Source organism: Centruroides vittatus, unplaced genomic scaffold, assembly GCF_030686945.1.
Source record: "Centruroides vittatus isolate TY-2023 unplaced genomic scaffold, ASM3068694v2 contig_417, whole genome shotgun sequence".
Classification (NCBI taxonomy): domain Eukaryota; kingdom Metazoa; phylum Arthropoda; class Arachnida; order Scorpiones; family Buthidae; genus Centruroides; species Centruroides vittatus.
The window spans coordinates 270,763-293,412 of record NW_027122227.1 but is presented as its reverse complement, the minus strand read 5'-3'; the positions used below and the strand labels follow the sequence as shown (position 1 = coordinate 293,412).

General features: G+C 27.5%; 1 protein-coding gene across 2 annotated transcripts in view; it reads right to left on the bottom strand.

Annotated features, from left to right (window-relative positions):
• Positions 1-22,650, bottom strand: part of Nf1 (neurofibromin 1) — a 141,005-nt gene that overhangs the window by 38,603 nt on the left and 79,752 nt on the right. For both annotated transcript variants that reach the window (XM_067271960.1, XM_067271961.1), the window contains exons 29-36: positions 22,032-22,162; positions 17,766-17,940; positions 14,435-14,674; positions 12,924-13,091; positions 7,359-7,482; positions 7,143-7,280; positions 6,854-7,018; positions 2,174-2,275 (exon numbers count right to left, since the gene is read on the bottom strand). In XM_067271960.1, the coding sequence (XP_067128061.1) occupies positions 2,174-2,275; positions 6,854-7,018; positions 7,143-7,280; positions 7,359-7,482; positions 12,924-13,091; positions 14,435-14,674; positions 17,766-17,940; positions 22,032-22,162 (1,243 nt within the window). The remainder of the gene's footprint in view (positions 1-2,173; positions 2,276-6,853; positions 7,019-7,142; positions 7,281-7,358; positions 7,483-12,923; positions 13,092-14,434; positions 14,675-17,765; positions 17,941-22,031; positions 22,163-22,650) is intronic.

Genomic DNA, 22,650 nt, shown 5'->3' with positions numbered 1-22,650 from the left:
CTTCATGTCGCCAGTTGTAAAAAAGTCCTTTAAAAAAAACACAAACATCCAATTAAAACTAAAGGAGTCGGTGACAACAGACGTCTCTCTTCAACCATCCGGCCGATGGGTGTTTCCGCTTTTTATCTGCTGGAACAGGCGCTGGAAAATGCAAATTTTGAAGCTGCACCCTGGCAACGGTACTTTAAAATTTCTTTTTGTCAATTTTTCCGTCCGATGGCGAGATTATTATTACTCAAATTTGGAGACAAGTCTGCCCAAGAGGGACCACCATTTATTTTGCGTTTCAGACTAAAAACATACACATATGGCGACAGGCCTTCCTTTTTAGGCTTCATGTCGCCAGTTGTAAAAAAAAAATGTAAAATTGATTAATAATAATCTCGCCATCGGACGGAAAAATCGACAAAAAGAAATTTTAAAGTACCGTCGCCAGGGTGCAGCTTCAAAATTTGCATTTTCCAGTGCCTGTTCCAGCAGATAAAAAGCGGAAACACCCATCGGCCGGATGGTTGAAGAGAGACGTCTGTATGTCACCGACTCCTTCAGTTTTAATTGGATGTTTGTGTTTTTTTAAAGGACTTTTTTACAACTGGCGACATGAAGCCTAAAAAGGAAGGCCTGTCGCCATACGTGTATGTTTTTAGTCTGAAACGCAAAATAAATGGTGGTCCCTCTTGGGCAGACTTGTCTCCAAATTTGAGTAATAATAATCTCGCCATCGGACAGAAAAATCGACGAATAGAATATTTAACAATTTAGCATAAAGTAATTTAAAAATGAGTACATAATAACCAATCATCACATCGTTAAAAGTGTAGCAAATCTCACCCCACCGAAGTCAGGTGGGGAGAGTACCACCCACAGTCGTTCTAGAAAGTGGACTCTGACCCTAGGTCTAAACACACAGTATTTTCTTTGTGAAATAAAATTTGTAAATTTGGGAATGCTTCAAATATGACGTTAAAACAGGGTTTTATGTTGTTACAAGCAGGATTTTTAACATTATCTAGTATAGTAAAGTCGTAGGACTGATAAAAATTTGACGTTACATAAGGGTTGTCGTTACATCCGATGACGTTATAACCAAGTTAGACTGTATATATAAAAGTCAACATCAGAGCAATGATTTGAACTTTTGATTTTTAAATAATCAGCCTAATTTCTGATATGCAAAGCAGTTCAGAAAAGCATTTATACCATCTCTTGAATATTTTCAAGAGATGATGTAGAAACCTTGACTTTGAAATCAAATATTCAAAGTTAATAACAATTGATCTATAGATTTAGTTAGAGTATCACAATATTTACATGATCAGTAACTTTTTAATATTTTTTAATAATTTAGATCGTTATATATAGCATTTTTTAAAAAGTTTAGATTATTAAATCACTAATAAATTTAATAATCCCTAATAATTACACATAATAAATTACTAATATTTAAATTTAAGACATTATATCATTAAAAAATTGATATAATGACTTAAATGTGATTCTTATACATTATTAATAGTTTATGATAATTTGATTAAACAAAATGTATTCAGTTTTAAAATTAATCTTCTGTAATTTTTAAATTTTATTTTCTTTATTATTTTTATATCAAGTAGAAATCAAAAGTTTAATTGAATCCTAAATTTGAAGAACTAATTTTTTTTCATAAATTGAAAATTGAATAATGGTTTTGTTCAAAAAATTAAAATATCAAAAGTTCAAACATTTTGTAAACTGGCAATTTTAATTTTAAGGAATTTATCAATCTAATCAAATATTTTGATAAGTTTTCTAAGTTTCTACAATGTATTTCAACATTTTTATATCAAATATATAATTTTTATATCAAATATATATCTGTAACTTATACTTTACAAAATTTAAATTTTGAATTTTATATCAATTCATATGGCAATCAGTGATAAATTTATTTTCTTACTTTATTATCTACAAATATTTTCTGTTGAATCCATATAAAATGTGTTTAATTCATCAATTTTCTATACTTGATAAATTTTTTATATTAAAAAATAACTCGTGTCTCATAAATTTAGTGAATAAAAATTTAGTAATTAAATACTAAACTTTTAAGAATCAATTGTATTAATTAATAAATTATCATTTAACTAAATACTTAAAATTTGTACAGCTGACTAATTAATTTCTATGTTCTTACCTCTTCAATTTCAGAGGCATAATAAACATCATTAAGCAATACAGAATGACTCAAAACTTTTGTTTTTTCTGCTGAAGTAACTTGAATGGCAGTTGGTCCCACCTGTAGAAAATTCACATTTTAAATTGTTTAGAGTTTTAACCAATATTTTTTTACAGTTAAAAAGTTAAATTTTTTACTATTATTTAGTTTCTCATTTCACATAACATTGTTAACCTCAATAAAAATAAATTAGATTACGTTAATTAGTAATTTTATGAAAGTGACTAGTTTTCCCAATTTTTGACAATTGCTCACTTAGTAGCGACTCCTAGGAGTAAAATAAAAAAGTTACCAAAATTAAATGTGTTGAATATGACAAAAAACAATCAGCTTAGTTTAATCAAATGCTTTTGAACAATTAACTAATTGGTTATTTACAATTGCACCAAACACATTTACATGCACAATTTGAAAACTGAAGCATGACAGATCATAATTTGACCTGTCATGCTACATCCCATAATGCTTTGTTTAGTGATGCTAAATGCCAATGCTGGCATTTAGCATTGCTAAACAATGACAGACCAAATTTTAGCATCAGTTTAATTTTGCACAACATGTACCACAGACAGTTACTGAAATCAAAGAAAACTTTAATTGGACTCAAGTCAATGCTCAAATATAGCTCAAGAATACATTTTCCCCTTTAAAACTGGGAAGAAATCATCAACTAATATGTGGTCAATACAATATTGTCTGCTGATGATAATGATAATAATAATTGGTTAATTGGGCTGAAAACTGAAAAAATTGTAGACCTATAAAATCTCACTGTCATCCATTGTCTGTCTGTCTGTCTTTTCTTAATCTTGAGAATGTGTAGGATAAATGAAATTCAAGACCATATATGGAAAGCTTATGGACTGGAAACCCTGATTAACTATATACAAACTTCCAATGCAAATCAAAAGTTGCATTATTTCAATTCAAAAATTTCCCCTGAAAGGAGCTCACTCCTTTGACTGGCACGACTCCATTGCTAACAAAAAAGTATGATGTACAGGGGCAAGACACTACAGTACTAATTTGAAATGGAGAGAATATATTTTAAATGAAATAAATTAAAAATTACAGCCTGGCAATATGACGATGTCATTTAAGATAATTTAATTAAATTCAAGCAAGCCTGAAAAATAATAAAACAAAGTAGGATTCTAATCTATAACTCTCAACAAAAGTATGAAAGTACCATCAGTTATATCATCCAAACACTAAGAGTCAAAGTTTATCCAAATGTAATGAATTTCAGACAAGCAATAACTCTAATGGTTATTTACTACTGTACCAATTGAGGCTATTTATTGCCCACAGATTCTTTAAATGCCTTTCAGTATGTCTTATCCAATGTGTATATTTCAGTTTAATGTGCTTTGATATTTGAATGTCTGAGGTGCAGTTTTGATATATGATATATATAAATTATACATTTTTTTACACTATACAAATACAGATATTTACATAAAATTCAATGTATTTCCAATGTTTATTACGAGTATATGAACTAATATTTGTGGAATAATCAGAAAAGTAATACTATTCATGAATAAATAAATTAGAAACAAAATAATAAAATATGCACGTTGATTATAAAAATATTTAAAGAGTTTTATAGGAAACTGCAACTTTAATTTAGTAAATTACTCTCATATAATCTAAATGCTGTATTAATGCAAATAAACATTAAAATAACTACAAATTAGCATTTATTTCAATAATTATTTACATTAATATATGATAGTACTGGTTGCTCTACTATGTCACAGACAGCAAACAATTACTCTAGTTACAAAAACAATTTGTGTTTGTTAAAGAAATTCTCAAATATAAAATCTAATTCAAATTGCTTTTCTCAGAGTAAAAATTTTAGAAACTTGCAAGTACATCCATAGGAGTCAATTAGAGCATGATGTGCTTATAGTCCAAAAATGCTTGAGGTTTTCAAACATTTTTACTTCAAGAAAAGCAATTTTAATTTGATTATAAAATTTACATTTATTTTTATTTGTTGTGTATAATATTTTGGCAAATAGAACTATAGCTAAGTTTTAATTCATATAAAAACGCTTGATTATCACATATATTACGATGAAATAAATTTGAATTTCTATATGGATTATAAAGTCTAAAGACATTCTGAACATAAAATAACTTCTATGAATTGATTCAAACAAATATGAATTCAATTTATCACAAATGTCGAAATGTTGTATAAAAAAACAACTGTTGAGGAACAGGTTAAAATTCAATAACTTTAATATCCCAAAATAAAGAAACTGCAATTTTATTTCATCTTATGCCAGAAATTAAATGTTACCTGTCAGTTGCCTTTTTCATATTTCATGTTTGATAAATTCATTTTCAACTGATGTTTATTCGAAAGATTTCTGAAGGTTTATAACCCAATTTATTAAAATTTCATATTTATTTTGTATTACAATTACAATATCACATTTTTCACAAAAATGATATTTGGAACTTTATTCTTTAATACTGCTATTACTTAATATTACTAAAATTGAGTTACTTCTAAGACAGATTCAATACTGAATCCAGACAGCTCTTAAAAGAACTCTCTTCTTGGAAAATATGCAATCAATTAAAAATTTTCTTTTCTACAATGTAATCTAATATATAAAATTGCATTGGTCTCAATGACTGTCTGACAGACATGAAATGTTTGAACGGCAGTAAATTCTTGCAGAAAAACATCTTTATTAATTTACTCTGCATCATTTTAAATTACATTTTCTTTTGTCTTACTATGAATTATTCTTTATTAAATTTTAAAAATACAGTAGAGCATCATTTATCCAAATCAATTGGGGACTGGGGTTGTTCGGATAACCGATTATGTATGAAAAATATATTAACCTATCTGATGTTAAAATTTTTCTCCGTTGCATGTCGCTTCGTGTTGAATTTTCGTTGATTTTAAGCCTAATGAAAAGTTTTATAATAATCGAGGCTATTGTATCATTAAAAATTATTTCTTTATTTTGTACAAACAAAATAAATATATTGAAAAATATAAAAACAAAAAAATTATACTTTAGAAGTTAATCTAGTATCAAAAATGTTCAATTCAGCATGACACAGTCCGACTGGAAAGCTTTCGGATAAAACGATGCTCTACTGTATTAAAGCTATTTAAATCAGTATTTCAATGTACAGTAGAACCCTGATTATCAAACTTAATGTGGACCAATACTACCTCAATAACAAAAAACTCAGATAAAACAGACAGCTACCGTCAGTTCAGATTAAAAGTTCCAAATATAGATTTATATGATATATCACTTTTAAGCCTCTTTTATACTTTAGTGAATTTAATCATGTATTAGAATAACAATTTTTATGTAATTTATTATACAGATAATATGTAAAATAGTTACAATTTTTCATGAATACTCAGGATATATTTTCTTCATAATTGAAGTTTAGACTATTTACAAAAATTTATAATATTTTTGAGTCTATCTTATTCCTTTTACATCACCACAGAGGTAACAGTTAACATGGTTTTTTGAAGACAATACTTCTTAAAAAAAACAAAGGTAAAAACAGGTAAAAAATTGTAACTATATGCAAATGAAGTAAGAAATAGTAAGAAAACTCGTATCTACCACTAGAGGGCCAGAAGCAGTTTAAGAATGGATAAGGAGAACATGATGAGAAGAATTCGTGTTTTTTAATGTAAAAAGTGTCAGCTCCTCCAGGAAAAGGCTGGCACTTGATCATTTTTAACATTGTGGATTTTTTACGTATTTTTACCTTTGTTTTTTTAAGAAGTATTGTCTTCAAAAAACCGTGTTAACTGTTACTTCTGTGGTGATGTAAAAGGATTAAGATAGACTCAAAAATATTATAAATTTTTGTAAATAGTCTAAACTTCAATTATGTAAAATAGTTTTAAGAATGAATATTGTATTTTTAGTTACATTTTAATTGAATGATTTATTTCACAATGTAGTTAAATGATAAAATGTAACAGAAACAAATTGCCTTGTAATATGTTACGGTTTTAAACTTTCTGTTATGAATTACAGTATAGTGTATTCATTTAAAATTTTCTTCAGATAATATAGAATCTTGGTTAATCAGAACCAAGATAATCAGGATTCAGGATTCCTACTGTATGAATGCATATTATATATATATATAACTAATGTTGCTTATATAAAGGATTATTATAAACTGGAACTGCAATACTAATGTGGAGTGTGCTGAAAAACATCTTGATTGGACTACCAAAGGCAGTCAGAAGTGAAGCTCCTAGTTATGTGTTACATCAGAGCTACATGGTCTTATCCTTTGAGGAAAACTTCTATATTCAATACTGAATAGGCTGATTGAATTGATAAATTATTAGCTAATTTCTCAAATATCCGCAATTTGAATCCATTATTTGAGAGGTTTCTTTAATTAATTAAATGTCAAAGTTAGCAAAGATGTTTAAGTAATATTTAGCAGAATAAAACAGACAACCATAATTTTCATCCTGCTATTGCATCACACTTTTCATACAAATACAAATACATTGAGTATAAATAAGACAAGATAATTCTGCAACTGATACAAACTTTAATGATAGATTATGTGTTAATTATTTTTTTTTAAATTATATTTTATATCTAATACCTTTATTGCCACTTTTGTGTCTTTGTGTGATAACTTAAGGGCATTATTAAACACTTTCAGATCTTCATCTAAAGCCAATGTTGCTCCAGGAAGTCTCTGTTGATCAGGCTCTATGTAATCATTTAGACGTTGAGGAGTATCAATAAACACCAACTTTCTGTTTCCCTAAAAGTGCATACACAGTTTATATATCTTATTAAAAACTGTAAATAAACAAAATTAAAATTTTAACTGAAATTATTTTTGTATTTGAATAAATTATACAAATAAACTTAATAGGAAAAATTACCTTTAATGGTGCCAGAATTCTGTCATGATATTTTGTATATTCTCTAACCCATGAATTACAATTATAAATATAAGCAGCATGAATTTTTTCATAAGCTACCTCAGGTAATACAACAAACCATTTTTGTAAAAATTCGGTCTATAAAAGCAATAATCATATTTAATCTTAATTATAAATAATAAAAATTAATATATATGATTGAAATTTGCACATTACCCGAAATCTATTATCTGCACAAGTATGAGTAAAATCAACAACTAACTCAAATGGTTTATGACAAAATGGTTTTAATGTTAAAATCACATGATAAATTAACAAGTCTCCATTTGTTTCTCCTATCCTATATAAAAATAAATAAAAATATTAAATAAAAACAACATATTATATATATACAGGGTGGGCCAGTGAAAACGAAACGGCAGAGTGTTCGTGTTCGTCCAAGCAAAGCGCTCGGACAGGTCGATTTTACTCTCGAGGGGACATCTTTTGCAATAAAGTTTTTGCGATTCTGAATACAACAGACAACAAAAAATTTTAAAAACTCATTTATTTTGTATTAACTAAACAAGCATTTATTTCGAAAAAAATGTTTGTTTAGTTAATATTCAGAATCGCAAAAACTTTATTGCAAAAGATGTCCCCTCGAGAGTAAAATCGACCTGTCCGAGCGCTTTGCTTGGACGAACACGAACACTCTGCAGTTTCGTTTTCGCTGGCCCACCCTGTATATAAAATTAGCTTTAAAATTTCAATTTCTCTAATTAATTAACTTACTGATGTTTGTTTACATGTATTCATATGATGATTGAGTACATTCAGTATTTTCGAGTTTTGTATATGTACTTGAATATTTATTAACTCTGAGCACAATATTCATGTTTTTAAAAAGATGCTTATCTCAATTTTTAATTCATATGACATCTGAATCTGATATTTTTTGAAGTTTTATGTTACACTCTGATTTGACCACTTTATGCAAACTAATGGTCTACTTTGCATTATTATATCTTAAGTAATATATAATTCTCAAATAACAGGGAGTAAGGATAAGGAAAGACCATTATTAAGTCAACAAGTAGTAGTAGTAGTAGTAATAATAATAATAATAATAATAGTTTTTAGGATTCCAACAGGCAAAACTTACAGAAAATGCATCGATAAGATAAAGTTTAATACTTAAATATCAGAACAGATTAAATTCAGTACTAAGAACACACCTAAATACACTATTAAAGCATAATTGCGTTAATAGTGCATTTAATTAATTGCAATAGTGCATTAATACATTAGTTGTCCGTGTACTCACTTATTTTTTTATATACTGAACACACAGATCTTGAGCAACTCAGCTGCTTTAATACAAACATCAAGCTTATAGCCCAATAATTCGGCAGTTCGTTTGTCTTTAATAATCAGGTTTATGAAGAAAAACCTCATACTTGCAAACTTCGTACTCGTTTGTATCCTTGCACAACTTGGTGTTACGCAGTTATTGAAGCTACTAAGCATGGTTAAAAATTAAGACAGCATAAGCACAATTATTCCAGATATTACTGGTAAAGAATTTTTGAGAGTCCTGCCACAAATAAGCTACGTATTGATTATTGACCGACCATTTGTGATGTGCCATAACAAGCAAAAATTTAAAAAACTAATAAGTAGGTTTAAAATTAATAAATACAAATGTATTCTGACAGTTTATGAGTTAATTATACTTTCTATTTGCAAAATTTTCTCAACTTAACCAGTTGTTTGCGGAGTACTGCTATTGGAGTAACCGGTTTTCGTTAAACTGTTGCGGAGTACTCCAGTTGGAGTAACTGTCAATTTTCTTTCGTAATTAACTAGTTGGTGGCGATTTAAGCACTGATTGGCTTTTATTTACACAGACTAAGTCTGTTTCAACGAATAAGATATTTGTTACCACCCCGTATTTTTAATTTAGGCACAAAACTCCTCCATTCTATGTTAAGTCTATGGGAGACCCTTCTTTTGTTCATTTGACAATAAAATCCTACTTAGCATGCCCGTTAAGTTCTAATTGGTATATTATAGCTAAATGACTATCCTTTGACCAATAAGCATTGACTTGGGTTTGTGGGGTGGGAACTTTCTTGGAAAAAGTTATACCAACTTCGAGCTACATTGTCAGCTACAAACGTAAACAAACAATTATAAATCGTTATTCTTATCTAGTTTTAGCATGAATTTAATAAATTTTTATGTATGTTTTTCCTATTTAACAAATAAGCTTGTTTTTAAAGCCATTCAGCCATAAATCTTTCAAAAAACAAAGTACTTCCGGTTATGGTGGTACTTCCATAATACATAAGATATACATGTATAGTCGTTAATATAATAAAGTAATAATCGCTTATTATAGTCTACTATTAGTACAATAAATTAAATAACGTATAAATAGAATCAAATACACATCATCAGTAATAAAAGTGTATTAACCTAGATTTAGAAAGGCCACCACCCCCCACGCCGATCGGCGTTATAATCTATAGGCCGTATTATTTCTCTACGTTGATTTAGAAAGCTGCAGTTTTTTTTATTTGACAGAAAATATACATGTCTAAGTAACGTATGTAACAAATTAATGGAAAATTTATAAAAAAACGATTTTTTAAATATTTTAAAATCTTAAATTTTATTAATTTTTTTAAACGTACATAATATTTTGAAGTTAACAATCGTAAAGTGTAATACGTACGTGATAGAAAACTGAAAACAGATTATATCTACTACAATTTTTAAGCGAGATATCGCAAATTGAAAAACCACTTTAAAAACCACAAAACCTGTACGCAACAGCGGTGTTGTTTCGGATTATCGAGCGCGCAGCTGACAGGTTAACACAAAATACGAAAAAAGTGAATTTTTAAGAAATTTGTGCAATTTCCCAGGATGAGAAAAATTTATTGGGTTAAAAAAGCAACTGGGATCCCAGAAACCTGTTTGAGAAACCTTAATGCACATACACTATTGTTTCGCTAACTTTCTAATTAGTTACTTTTTCTAATTAACAGTTATATTTTTTTTTTTATAATTGCTGAATTATTAAAATTAAAAATAAAATGTTGTATTAAATTAAAGTAGTTTATTCTGTTAATAATCCACAACCATAACAAATCCTGTATAATCCATGTACAAAGTATATACAGTAGAGCATTGATTATCTGAACACCGATCAACCAAAACACTGGTTAACTGAAATCGTTCCAGTTGGACTGTGTTGGGATGTGTGTCATGTTGAATCAAACGTTTTTAATACTAGATTAACTTCTAAAGTATAATTTTTTTTATTTTTATATTTTTCAATACACTTATTTTATTTGTACAAAATAAAGAAATAATTTTTAATGATACAATAGCCATGACTATTATTATAAAAACTTTCGTTAGGCTTAACATCGACAAAAATTCAACACGAGGCGACATGCAACAGAGAAAAATTTTTACATGGGATATATTAATATACTATTATTGGGATATACTCATATACTAATTATTAATACAGTATATTAGTATATCCCATGTAACATATTTTTTTGTACATAATCAATTATCTGAAAAACCCCAGTCTCCAACTGTATTTGTAACATGCTCTACTGTATTTATTGAATTTAACCCTTAATAAATTTCCTGAACTTAATAAAATATTAAAAAACTGGAAAAAATTAAAAAGTGGTTTGTTATGCAATCAAAATTTAAAATGAAAAATGATAATTTTAATTTAAATGCTATCATATATCATTTTTTGTACTTCATAAATTTTTTGGGAAATTTTGGGTCCTAAAATATTCTTCATCACTTTTCATAAGTTGCATTGCACCATATTACTTCTTGCTGCATGCAGATGGTTATACTTAATCAACCATATTGTCAGCAAAAAAATGAACAAGACAGCCAAGGAGGCAAATACCCTGACTTTTTGGACAAATTTCCTGACTTTCCATGACTTTTTCCAAACACTAATGAAAATCCCCGACTTTCCAGGTGAGTAGGAACCCAGCTGAAAAAGGCTGATTATAACAAAATATGAAATAAATATGTAACTAGTAATTGCATTACTGGTAACTGGTAAATTAGGAAAATTATACCCCAGTAAATTTACCGGTAATTAATTTTTTACTGGTATTTCAGTTAAAAACCTCTTAATTAATTTGACATTTATTTTCCTAAAATTCCCATGGGAAGCAGATTTCTTTTTGTTTCCTCTATACCATAGTGAGAAAACAGTGCAGGTGGTGATGGGTCATTCCATTTGTAATGTAGGGTTATTAAAAGGAATTTTCTAGTTTTTTTATAACTTGATTCCTTGTATTATACTTTAAAATCAAGACCTGTTTTTGGAGCATAATACAAGAAAATAACCCAGAAAAATTGAACAAATATAACATATGAAATATCCAATAATGTTAACAAAAATATAATTTTAAATAGGATTGTAGAAACAATCAAGCATTTATCAGAAAATGAAAACGAATCATGTCTTGTGGATGTCACTGAAATTAGTTCAGACTCAGATTCTAGTGAGAGGCGTTCATTGCTTACCTAAACAACTTCTCACGTCAACATGAGAACAAAATGCACAATAGAAAAGTCAAATTTAACAATGAAAGAGAAATTGGACTTATTCATTAAACATAAAATGAGTGTAGATACTGATAACAGTAATACAAGTAAGTTTAAAAGTGTGAAAGATATAGTTAAGAAGGAAGTGAATTATTTTGTAGAGCAAAAAATACAAGGAACGTATCTTAAAAAGATTTTCAATGCTCTAATGACAGTATGTCCAACTATCAATAGTATTGATTCCGAAGCTTTTTCTAATACAGCTGCCATTTGTACGAAAATTAGATCTAGATTAGACGACAAGAGCCTAAATGTATTATGTTTTTTAAAAGCCTACTTTCTAAATAAAGAAAAACATAATTAATTATCAGAATTATTTTAATATCTGTTATGTCATAATAATTGCTATTACAAGAATGTTGTTTGTCTAAATTGATAGAAAACTTGAAAATAAATGGTTGTCCAATAATTCTGTCAGTAATAATTCAGTTTCATTTTAAATCATTTGTTAATATGAATTTACCGATAAACTGGTAATCCTGAATATAATTACTGAATTACCAGTAATGTAATACGCAGTAAATTTGCAATCACTATATGTAACTAAAGCTTTAAAAATTTTAAACCTTCTATATAAAACATTTATATACAATAAAATAGGCATTGAACATCTTGATTAATAATAATAAAATCTAACAATTCAAAATAAGTTTTATGCTGAATAAAATTTTTTAATGAATTTTTAATTTTATTAATAATTTTAATAAATAAATAGTTTTTAAAATACTAAAGAAAATATTATATGACATAACCATAATCACAGATAAAACAACCCATCACAATAGACCTGACATCATTTTCATCGATGAATGCAATAACATCACTTATATAATAGACATCTCTAAAAATTAAGATATAGAACTTAGCTATCAATTTAATGCACAATTCATCTGAAAAATAATGTATTAATTACTGAATAACTGAATAACTTTTTCAAGCTGATTTGTTTATTTCTAAGAACATTAAGTTAAGAAAAATTTAAAAAGATTCTACAGAACTTAGAAAATAAATCTGAAATAGAGAATTTTGTATTTCAAAACTAACAAAATTTTATTTTATACAGTAACACACAAACTTAGAATGCTAAAAAGATGCAATGTATAATCATTATAACTATAATAATCTCTTCTTACTTACTTATATCTACGCGCTATATAATAAAATACTGGATTTCCAAGTTTTGATGTTCCAGCTTGATAAAAAATGTTTAAAGATTTAATTGATTTAAATTCATCTTTTTCATGCATATTATGTTTTGACATAATTTCTTCAAATTTTGTACTTGTCATATCCATAGTACTCCACCTGAAAAAATTCAAAAAATTAAGTTTAAATACATTAAATGAATTTACATTTTATTTTCATAAATAAAATAGATAACATTATAATAAAATTGCCTTAAAGCATAGTTTTGTAATTAATAAATGTAAAGAATATCTTTCTTTATCTGTATGAAATTATAAAAGATTGTTTGTTTGTTTTATTAAGTTATAGCAATGCAACACTTGGGAGATCTGCCTAAGGGGGATGCCTTCTGGGAGGTCTTTTTAAGGGTAACTGGCCCCTATTCAGCGTTACAGTCATGGAGAAAATCCAAAAAACTTCACGTGGCCAGTCCATTCTGGCAAGGCACGAACCAACAACCAAACTTCTGGTGTTCAGGGAATGGAACTGCTTGGCCACTGGAACTGGTGGGCCTTATAAAAGATTGATAATTGTATTAGTTTATTTTTAATGTAATTTAAGTCATTGAAAGAATTTTGTTTATTTAAATGTTTTGAATATTAAATTTACTTCTGTTGCAATGCATAAAGAAAATGCTCACTTAAGAAAAATATTCAGAAAGGAATACTATATTTTATGTTTGGGGATCAAAATATTATTATGTATCTATAGCTAACTAAAATATATTCTGAGTTTAGATACAAACTGTTATTGTTAGAAAGTTAACTTGAATAAAATGTTACAAACTAATTAGGACAAACACACATGTATTTTTAAATGTACTTATTTTAAAATTATGATAAAATCGCTTAATCAGGTAACTAAAAAAATTACCTAAATTTATCTGAATCAAACAATTAGTCAGCTTGACTTTTCAAATAATCTTTTTGGTCTAATGTCATTTATTTGTGTTTCTAGATTCTTTTCTTAGGCAGACTTGTGATTGTTTTGATTTTATTCTCCTACAGTTAGGTTATATTAGATCACTAGAACATGAAGAAATGTATGTTTGAGTGTGTTGTACTTAATTCAATATATTTTGACAATATGGGACTATTTATTAAGATTTTTCTTATTTTTGTAAAGTTTTGTTATTTATTTTGATTTTATTTCAGATATTTAGTGTTTCTTAGAACAAAAATAAATGTTTACAAATTAAATTTGCATCTGTCATTTTATTGATTATGATTATTGTATCTACATTTTCAGCAGCAATTCTTGTTAGTAAGACTCTGTGATCCTTTAGCATCATCCAATATTTGTGTTGATGCATTTGTTCTTTACTTGTATCATGAACAAGTGAAAAAAAAAATCAGTTTTTGGAACTCATACCATTAATGTACTTGAATATAAAATTCAGTCATATTTTATAAAAATAATATAAATAACAAAATTGTAATTATAATTTTTTTGGCTACACTTACTGGGAATCAACTGGTTTATGTTCAGGTGGGCCAAGATATGCAAGAAGTGTTGCCATTTTATCAAAAGGTCTACGTCCAACTGCTTTGTGATCTCTGGAACTTGAAAGATAATCACCTATCTTCTCCTGATGATTCCATAGCAGACGATGAAGTGCATGAACATTAGCATCACTAATAAATGACATACTATGGCTTGCTTGATCAACAGATTCACAATCTGAAGTAATCTGCATCACCCATCTTTAAATAAAATGTATAAAAAACTTTTTAATTTAGCATTTGAATTACCAAGAATTATTAATTTTTTCAAGTTTAAAAATTATACTTAAATAATTTATAATTTGAAAACAATAGATTAACAATGAAGTATTAAAAAAATTGTTTTCCAACAGGTTATAAATTATACTCTGTTAGCTGATAATTCTATCAATTATGAAATTCTAGATTCTAAATTGAAAAAAATATAAGAATTTTTACTATTAAATTATTGAACCAGGAACAGCCAAGAAAGAATGACAGCAATAGTCATTTTGTAAAATAAAGAGAATTATCATATACACAAAAATATTCTATTTATTTAAATTATAAAAACCAGCAATTAAAAAATGTCAAAAAAAAAAAAAAAAAAAAAATATCCCCAGTGACAATTCATTACAAGACTTTTATTAAAGTAAATATTTTATAAATAAATTTGATTATTTATCATTTACGTAATTTTGTATTAAATTGTTAAAACTGAATTAATTTTTTTCAGTATTAATATACAGGTATACCTCGCCTTACATTGGTAATTGGTTCCAGGAGAGGCGAAGTAAGTCAAAAAACAATGTAAGTTGAAAAGCGACATAAGTTGAATTTACTTGTGTAGTTACGATGTAAGTCGAAACTACGGTGGAAAACGCCAATAATGAGCACTTAAAGACCACTAAATAAGGACAACACAGAAACACAGATGTTTTCGTTTTGTACTCTAGGATTTATGATTATATTAACATTTACTGTAAATGTATGTATTTTAATATGATTTTATGTGTTTTTAATGCTTTTCTAGTGATATTATAACTTCAATATTTGTGGCGGACAAATGTAAAGTCGAATAAAATGACTTAAACTTGATTTTTATTTTTCCATATACTTTTTTGACAAACGACATATAATTGAGAAGGACGTAACTCGAAGTATGCCTGTAATGACTTTCTTCATTATACATGTAATATAATTTTTTATTTATATACAAAATTGTTGTTGTTAGAAAGTTAACTTGAATAAAATTTTAAACACTAATGATAGCAAAAATATTGCTCAGAAACTGAAGATTTTTTGAATAAGTAATGTTTGTAGAGGGAGACACTCCACCAAAAATAGATATTTTGTTTAGTTTTGAATTTAAAGTTGTTCCTTACTCTAATTCTTCAATTTATATTTTTAAGAATATTACAAAACAACAGATAGATATGAATACTTTTTTTTACCTAAGTAGAATTACTGTACTTTGAACTTTTATAGAAACATATACACACACACACACAATATATTATATAACCCTCAAAGTGTTATATTTCTATATTCAAAAAATTGTTACAGTATTACCTATTATTTATTATGTATCTCTCCATTATTAATGAAACATAATTATCAGCAAAACATGCTAACCTTATTGCACTTTGCACTTATTTTTGAAAATTATCACTAACATTTTCAGTCCACTACTAGAACAGTCTTCAGGCAGATTTTTGAAAAAAGATTCTTCCTGGTGTTAGTGGTGTTCTATTTGGCTCCAATGTATTCAAATTTCAAATGTTTCTTTTTATGAATTTATAAATATGTGTGCATGCTTCGATTGTTATATGTCGGGTAGTACATGGCCTGCCATGCCTTTGAGATCCATTTTTTGTTTTTAAAATTGATCACAAGACCCTGGCATCTGCTTTAAAAATCTCCAATGCCTTCAAATTTGTAAGTTGGTTTATATGGCGAGTTTGTCATACTATGGTAGCCTGTTGTAGTCCTGTTCTCAGTGGCATACATAGCATACATTTTTTTTTCTTCTTTTAGATATCTTTTATGTTCAGAGAGGCATTATTTGAGAGATCTTGTAGATCCAATGTACACAAAGTCTCTATTAAACCTGTTATCCTTAAGTGGAATTTTATAGTTCCCCGGTGTTCTTTCGACATCTTCTTGATGCTTCTCATTCCTAAGCATTTTAAACATATCAGGCTCATGTCTGTAAGTGATTTATGTATTAGTATATGCTTCAATTTTCTGATATAAAAAATGCATATGATGTTCATATGTTATAATGATAAGGTAGGGAAATGTATTTGCTGTGGAATATTTTTTATTGGAGTTCTGTTCAATTTAAAAATCTGCCTGAAGACAGTCCTAGAAGTGGACTGAAAACATAAGTGATAATTTTCAAAAATAAGTGCAAAGCGCAATAAGGTTAGTACATTTTATTTATAATTAACACTTTGTTTAGTGGATTTTTTTCTTTTCATAATTATCAGTATAGTAGAACCTGCTAGTTGTAATCAGAGATATTGCTATCAGTTTTCTAAATTAGTGTGTCCCAAAACACATTTTTTTAAAAAATTAACAAATCAGAGTTTTAGTTATAGTTTTTGTTATCTGAATATAAATAAGCATTTTTAAATTATCTTTTTACATTCTAACCTTAACACATGACTGATAATGTTAAATAATCATCAATCTCAACCAGTACATTAAGCATTGCTTTAATTTGCATACAGTAGTTTAAATTGTTTGCATTTCTGACTTCAATTATACATTAACTGTTGTTAAAGATGGTACTAAAAAAAAAGCAAAAAGCACTAAAATTATTGTTAATTAGTAATAATTATAATTAATCTATTAATTGTAATTATTATTCTATTATTATTATGTTCTAATTCTTTTGATTAAACCTGACAATGTCCATTGTATATAGATAAAAACATTTATTTAAGTAAAGAAATCTTCATTTTACTGGTTTTTGGTGTGTTGCATTACTCTGATTATAGTTCTAATAAATTTATTTACATCTGACTTCATTAATTTATACTATTTTTAATTGTTAAATGTGTTCATTTCATGTAAGAATCAATAAAGCCAAAAATTCTACTAATTGTAGTATTATTTAATTATCTTGCTTAATGTTATCATTGTCAGAATAAGTGTGTCTCAAAGTGATTACAATAAGTGAATTCTATTATATTACTAATCATTATAATTTATGTAGCAATTATTTAATCAAAAGCAAACTGGAAAAAAATCTAAATGAAAAATATTTTAAATAGACATTTTAATAAATTTCATTTGCTAACTGTACCTTCGACCAGATTCAAAATTAGCACGAAGAAAATCATTAAAATGGAGCATGTGCTGTTCTTTACTAAATTCTACATGATTTGCAATGTTTTGAAGGATTTTTGACATTAACATGAGACCTCGTTTTGATTTTGAAGATGGCTGCTTATCAACAATACCCATTTCATATGGAGAAACTATAAAAAGAAAATATAAAGAATGATATAAAATTACAATAATACAAACAAATATAAATTTAAACTGTATTCAAGTTAATATATTTTTTAAATTTATAATTTATTATAAAATTTAATTAAACAAATACATATACATACAAACACTTGTATATGTTTCAATACAGTATATCAGCCAACTGAGGTTATATAAGTTATTTATTATTACACTAGCAAAATAATTACTTTTAGTAAATAAAAAGTCAGATGGCTGATTCTCAGCTGATAATTTTGAAAATTGTGTAAAATTTTCATAATTTTACAAACCACATAAAAGTAAAAATAACAACAGTTATTAAAGAAATTTTTATGAAACTGCAAATGTATTTCTAAAATTAAATAGATTATATACTTAACTGGAATTTATATTATATATAAAGTTGTGAGATTACAGCCAGGGTGCAGAAAGTATGAATTTACTCTTTACACCACTTACTGGGCTCTGTTCTAAATGGCCTCTCTAAAGTCTAGGATGACTTCCTTAAGATTTTATATAACAGAAATCTGTGAAGATCTCCTACAGCAGGGACACCTTAGAGCCCATGAATTAGTTTTCTCCTGACACCAGTTAACCTAGGAAATTAGCAGGTTAACGCACTTTAAACCTCGCGAAATAACGAGTGGGAGGGACGATGGATAAGTTTGGAAAGACTTACTAAAATATGAGTCAGAGAACAGCATTTTAAACAATAACAATTATATATTTAATCAAACAATGAAAATGAATACAAAGGATAAATGTAACATATTCGATTGGATCTATATCTATCTTAATCTAATTCCTATCACTGAGAGAGAGAGAAAGTTTACAAAATGATCTACAATCATAATACCTCATGTATTGATGAATCTAGTTGGTTTCTATTGGCACATAAATTTAAGCCTTTATCTGCTACTTATATATTAGGATTTAATTCATAATTAATTTCATGCGGAACTATCAATGAGCTCCTATCTATTCATGGGAGATTCCCTTTCTCTATGTTTCTTGCCACGGGAACTTCTTGGGAACTCCAGTTCACTTCTATTTCTATGGGAGGACCAACCCTTGCTTCTATTTTGAGAGTTGTGATTGGACTTGTATCTATATTGGAGACCCCCTTTTCTCAATGTGCTTACAACGAGGACTTCTAGGGAACTCGTCGATTTGGGTGCAAATTTCGATAATATTCTTCTGCTTTACCCAATCAAAACCTTTCAATCTTACATCATAATACAGGTAAAACAAGGGTGTAAAACACTTGATGTCAACAAGTTAAGTCTATGATAACGATCTTAAAAATGGAACTTTTACAAAAGGGGGATGAAATCCTCTCCTTTATAAAATCATACAATTTAGTATATTTATGGTCCTCTTACATCCAAATAATATAACATTTTGATAAGAAATTCATTTTAACAACAATCTGTATAAAAATTACGACCTTTCAAGTTCAACAGTTGCTATGAAAAAGAGGGGCAAAAATGACATCGTGTTCTTATCTGTTATTACATCAATTTTTGTCAGAACTTCCTTCTAGTTTAAAACATGTCTTAGCGAGAATTATTATTTAAATAATTATTTAATTAAAGTAAAACTTTATTCAAATCTTATAGAAATGTAAGGGGGGAACAGGGGGCTTCCGGTCCTCACAAAGTTTTTAATTCGCTTTTTAGACCTAACTTTATTTTTTTTTAATTCAAGAAAGAAATTTCTGTGTTTGGAATGAAACTGCTTAACTTAGATAGCTAAGCAATATACAAATGAAAAAAATAATTTTGTTCAATACATTTCTTCTTTTCATATGCCATTATTAGAAAAAAATAAAATAATGTTTTTTATATCATAAGAAATAAGCCAACTAATTATTTTTACATCTTCATTTTTCAAATAATAAATCTTATATCATGCAAAACATTTTCATATATTTTCAATGTTTCATTTGGCCTTGACAATTATGGATAAAGCATATCAGTTCCTCTGATAAAAATGCTTCAACACTATTATGAATTGCATAGATACTAGTCATAGTTCATCTCCTGTTTCCTAAACAAGTTTTTTAGGGATAATTTAGAAAACAAGCAAAACACTGTAGGATGACCTTAATGCAATCAAAATGTTATATAACAGGGGTGGGCAAGCTAGAGTTCAATGGGAGCCGAAATGTAGGTTTTGCAAAATGCATGGAAGCCGCAGTTCTGTACTGCCGTAATGAATAGTATGGTAAGGTGTGTGATTTTATTATATAATATAAATATAATATAAAACAAATATTGAATTTTTTAAATAAACATATTTTCACAAAATTATAAAAATAATAATAAAAAACAGAAATTAGCACTTTCAGCAAGAGCCGCATATAACTCAAAAAGAACCGCATGCGGCTCTCAGAGCCACATTTGCCCATGTCTGTTACATAAGAAGGAAATAATCTTTCTGCACTCAGAGCAACATTTGCATTCTTCTTTCTAGGCCATTCAACTACTTGCTATGGAACTCAGCAGTTACATTAAAATGTACTCCTAACTTACATAATGTTGTACATGCCATACCAAAAAAGTTACTGGATTTCTATATATAAATTAATTTCTGTCTACATTCAATTTCTGAATTTACATGTAGCACCATCAATTGGCAAAAAAAAAGTTTAAAATAATAAACTAAATATAACTCATACAAAAAAATGTAATAAAAAAAAGCAATTATTATATTTACTTAAGTACTGCGACAATGATATAGCACAAAGTGCATGAACTATATCATTACTGCAATGAGTTTTTTTCATTTCTGAACAGTACTTTCTTAATTCTGATAAATGCCCACCGATGACCTAGTAGATAAAATTACCAAACAATGGTAATTGGTTGTGGGTTTGCACCTCACCAACAGGCTGGCCACATGGAGTTTTCAGGATTTGATTCATGTTAGTAACATCTAAATAGGGGTCAGATTTCCATAAAAGTCTTCCTGGAAGCCATCTCCCTCAACAGATCATGTTAATAAACCAATAAAAAAACAAATAAACAAAACTAATTCTAATAATTTTTCTATAAACTCTAAACTTGCTATTTATGAGGACATACTTCCCACAGCTTATAAGCATTGTGATAATGTTCTTAAAATGGGTTTTATCATATACATTTTTGAAATATATATATACACACACTAGCTTGTTATATATATATATATAACAAAAAGAAAGTATACTGATCAATCAAAAAAATGACCCCCCAAAAATTTTTACAATTTTGGACTCAGAAAACCTTGAAACATTGATAAATGAAAAAAATTCAGGAATTTTTTTCTGTATCTATGGATATTAGTGTGTTTGGGGAGCACGATTTTGTTCATCCATTTTGAAACTTAATAACTCCTGGGCCTTTTGTCAAAAATTTCAGAATTTTATAGGAAGGTTTGTGTATTAGGAGATTGATGATATTAAATTTTGATGGTTAAAAGTTAAGATGTGGGGATATAGATGGGGTTGGGTGTCATGTCTCGAGTAGGGTTGGACTTAATGAAGATTTTACTGATGATTAGCATTTACAATTTTTTTAAATAAAACTCATCCTTACCATCAAAAATAAGCTTTTTGCCATTTTACAATAATTAATTATATAAAAAGTTTTTAAATAAAATATAACAGATGGTGCCACATGCAGTTTTAAATGTTGTTGCCAAGAAAATTACACAACTCATTGCTGGATTTTTTTGCCACAAGCGTCAATTATGAGTCTTGTTTTTTTAATGAAACATTATAAAATTAAAGAAAACATGCTATTTATGAATTATGAAAATAATTTAATTTAAATTTTCCTTATATTATGCAAATATTGTTTTTAATACAAATATATCTTAATATTACAAATTTCTTAAAGATTTATATAAATAGACAATATATTTGACAACTTTATAAAGTATTACATTATTAACATTCTTTAATTATCTAGTATTAAAGTGCTAGAAACTGAGTGCCAATTTAGAAATTAAAACACATACTAATTTAATTAATGTTAGTAAAATAACCTATTACTTACAATATAATAATAATTTTATATGTACATCATCATCTTACCTATTGCAGGATTAATGAATCTTAAAAAAATTACTGTTCCTACAGCACTTATATGTTGTGGAAAATTAGGGAATCTTTTATTTAATACTTGATACAAGCAGTGACACATACTACGAAGCTGAGGGGGAAATCTAGAGTAAAAATAAAAATGTATATATAAATTTAATGTTATAAAATGTGATGAACAATTAATATTTTTGAATAATGTTTAATATATTACAAAAAGAAAATTACATAAAAGATAAACATTATTTTAATAATGAAAATGAATGCTTATAATTTACTAAAGTAAAATTATTAGTAAAACAAATAAGATTTTCAATCAAGAAGACAACATTTATAACACTTACAAAAGAACTAAAAAAAAATTCATTAATTAATAGGACTTCTGAACAATATTTGTCTTTCTCTCTACATAATATTGTTACAAAAAACATAAGTGTGAACCTGATGGTTTACAGGCCTGAATTTTTAGAGATTTGTAATTATTGAATTAGCTTTTCGAGAGCTTAATGTAAACATCCGCCAATAGAAAAACTAGTGAATAATATCAGTTCGGATGTCACCTCAGTTGTCAACATGTAGATGGGAAAGTTGACAAATTGTTTGTGAAAGACTA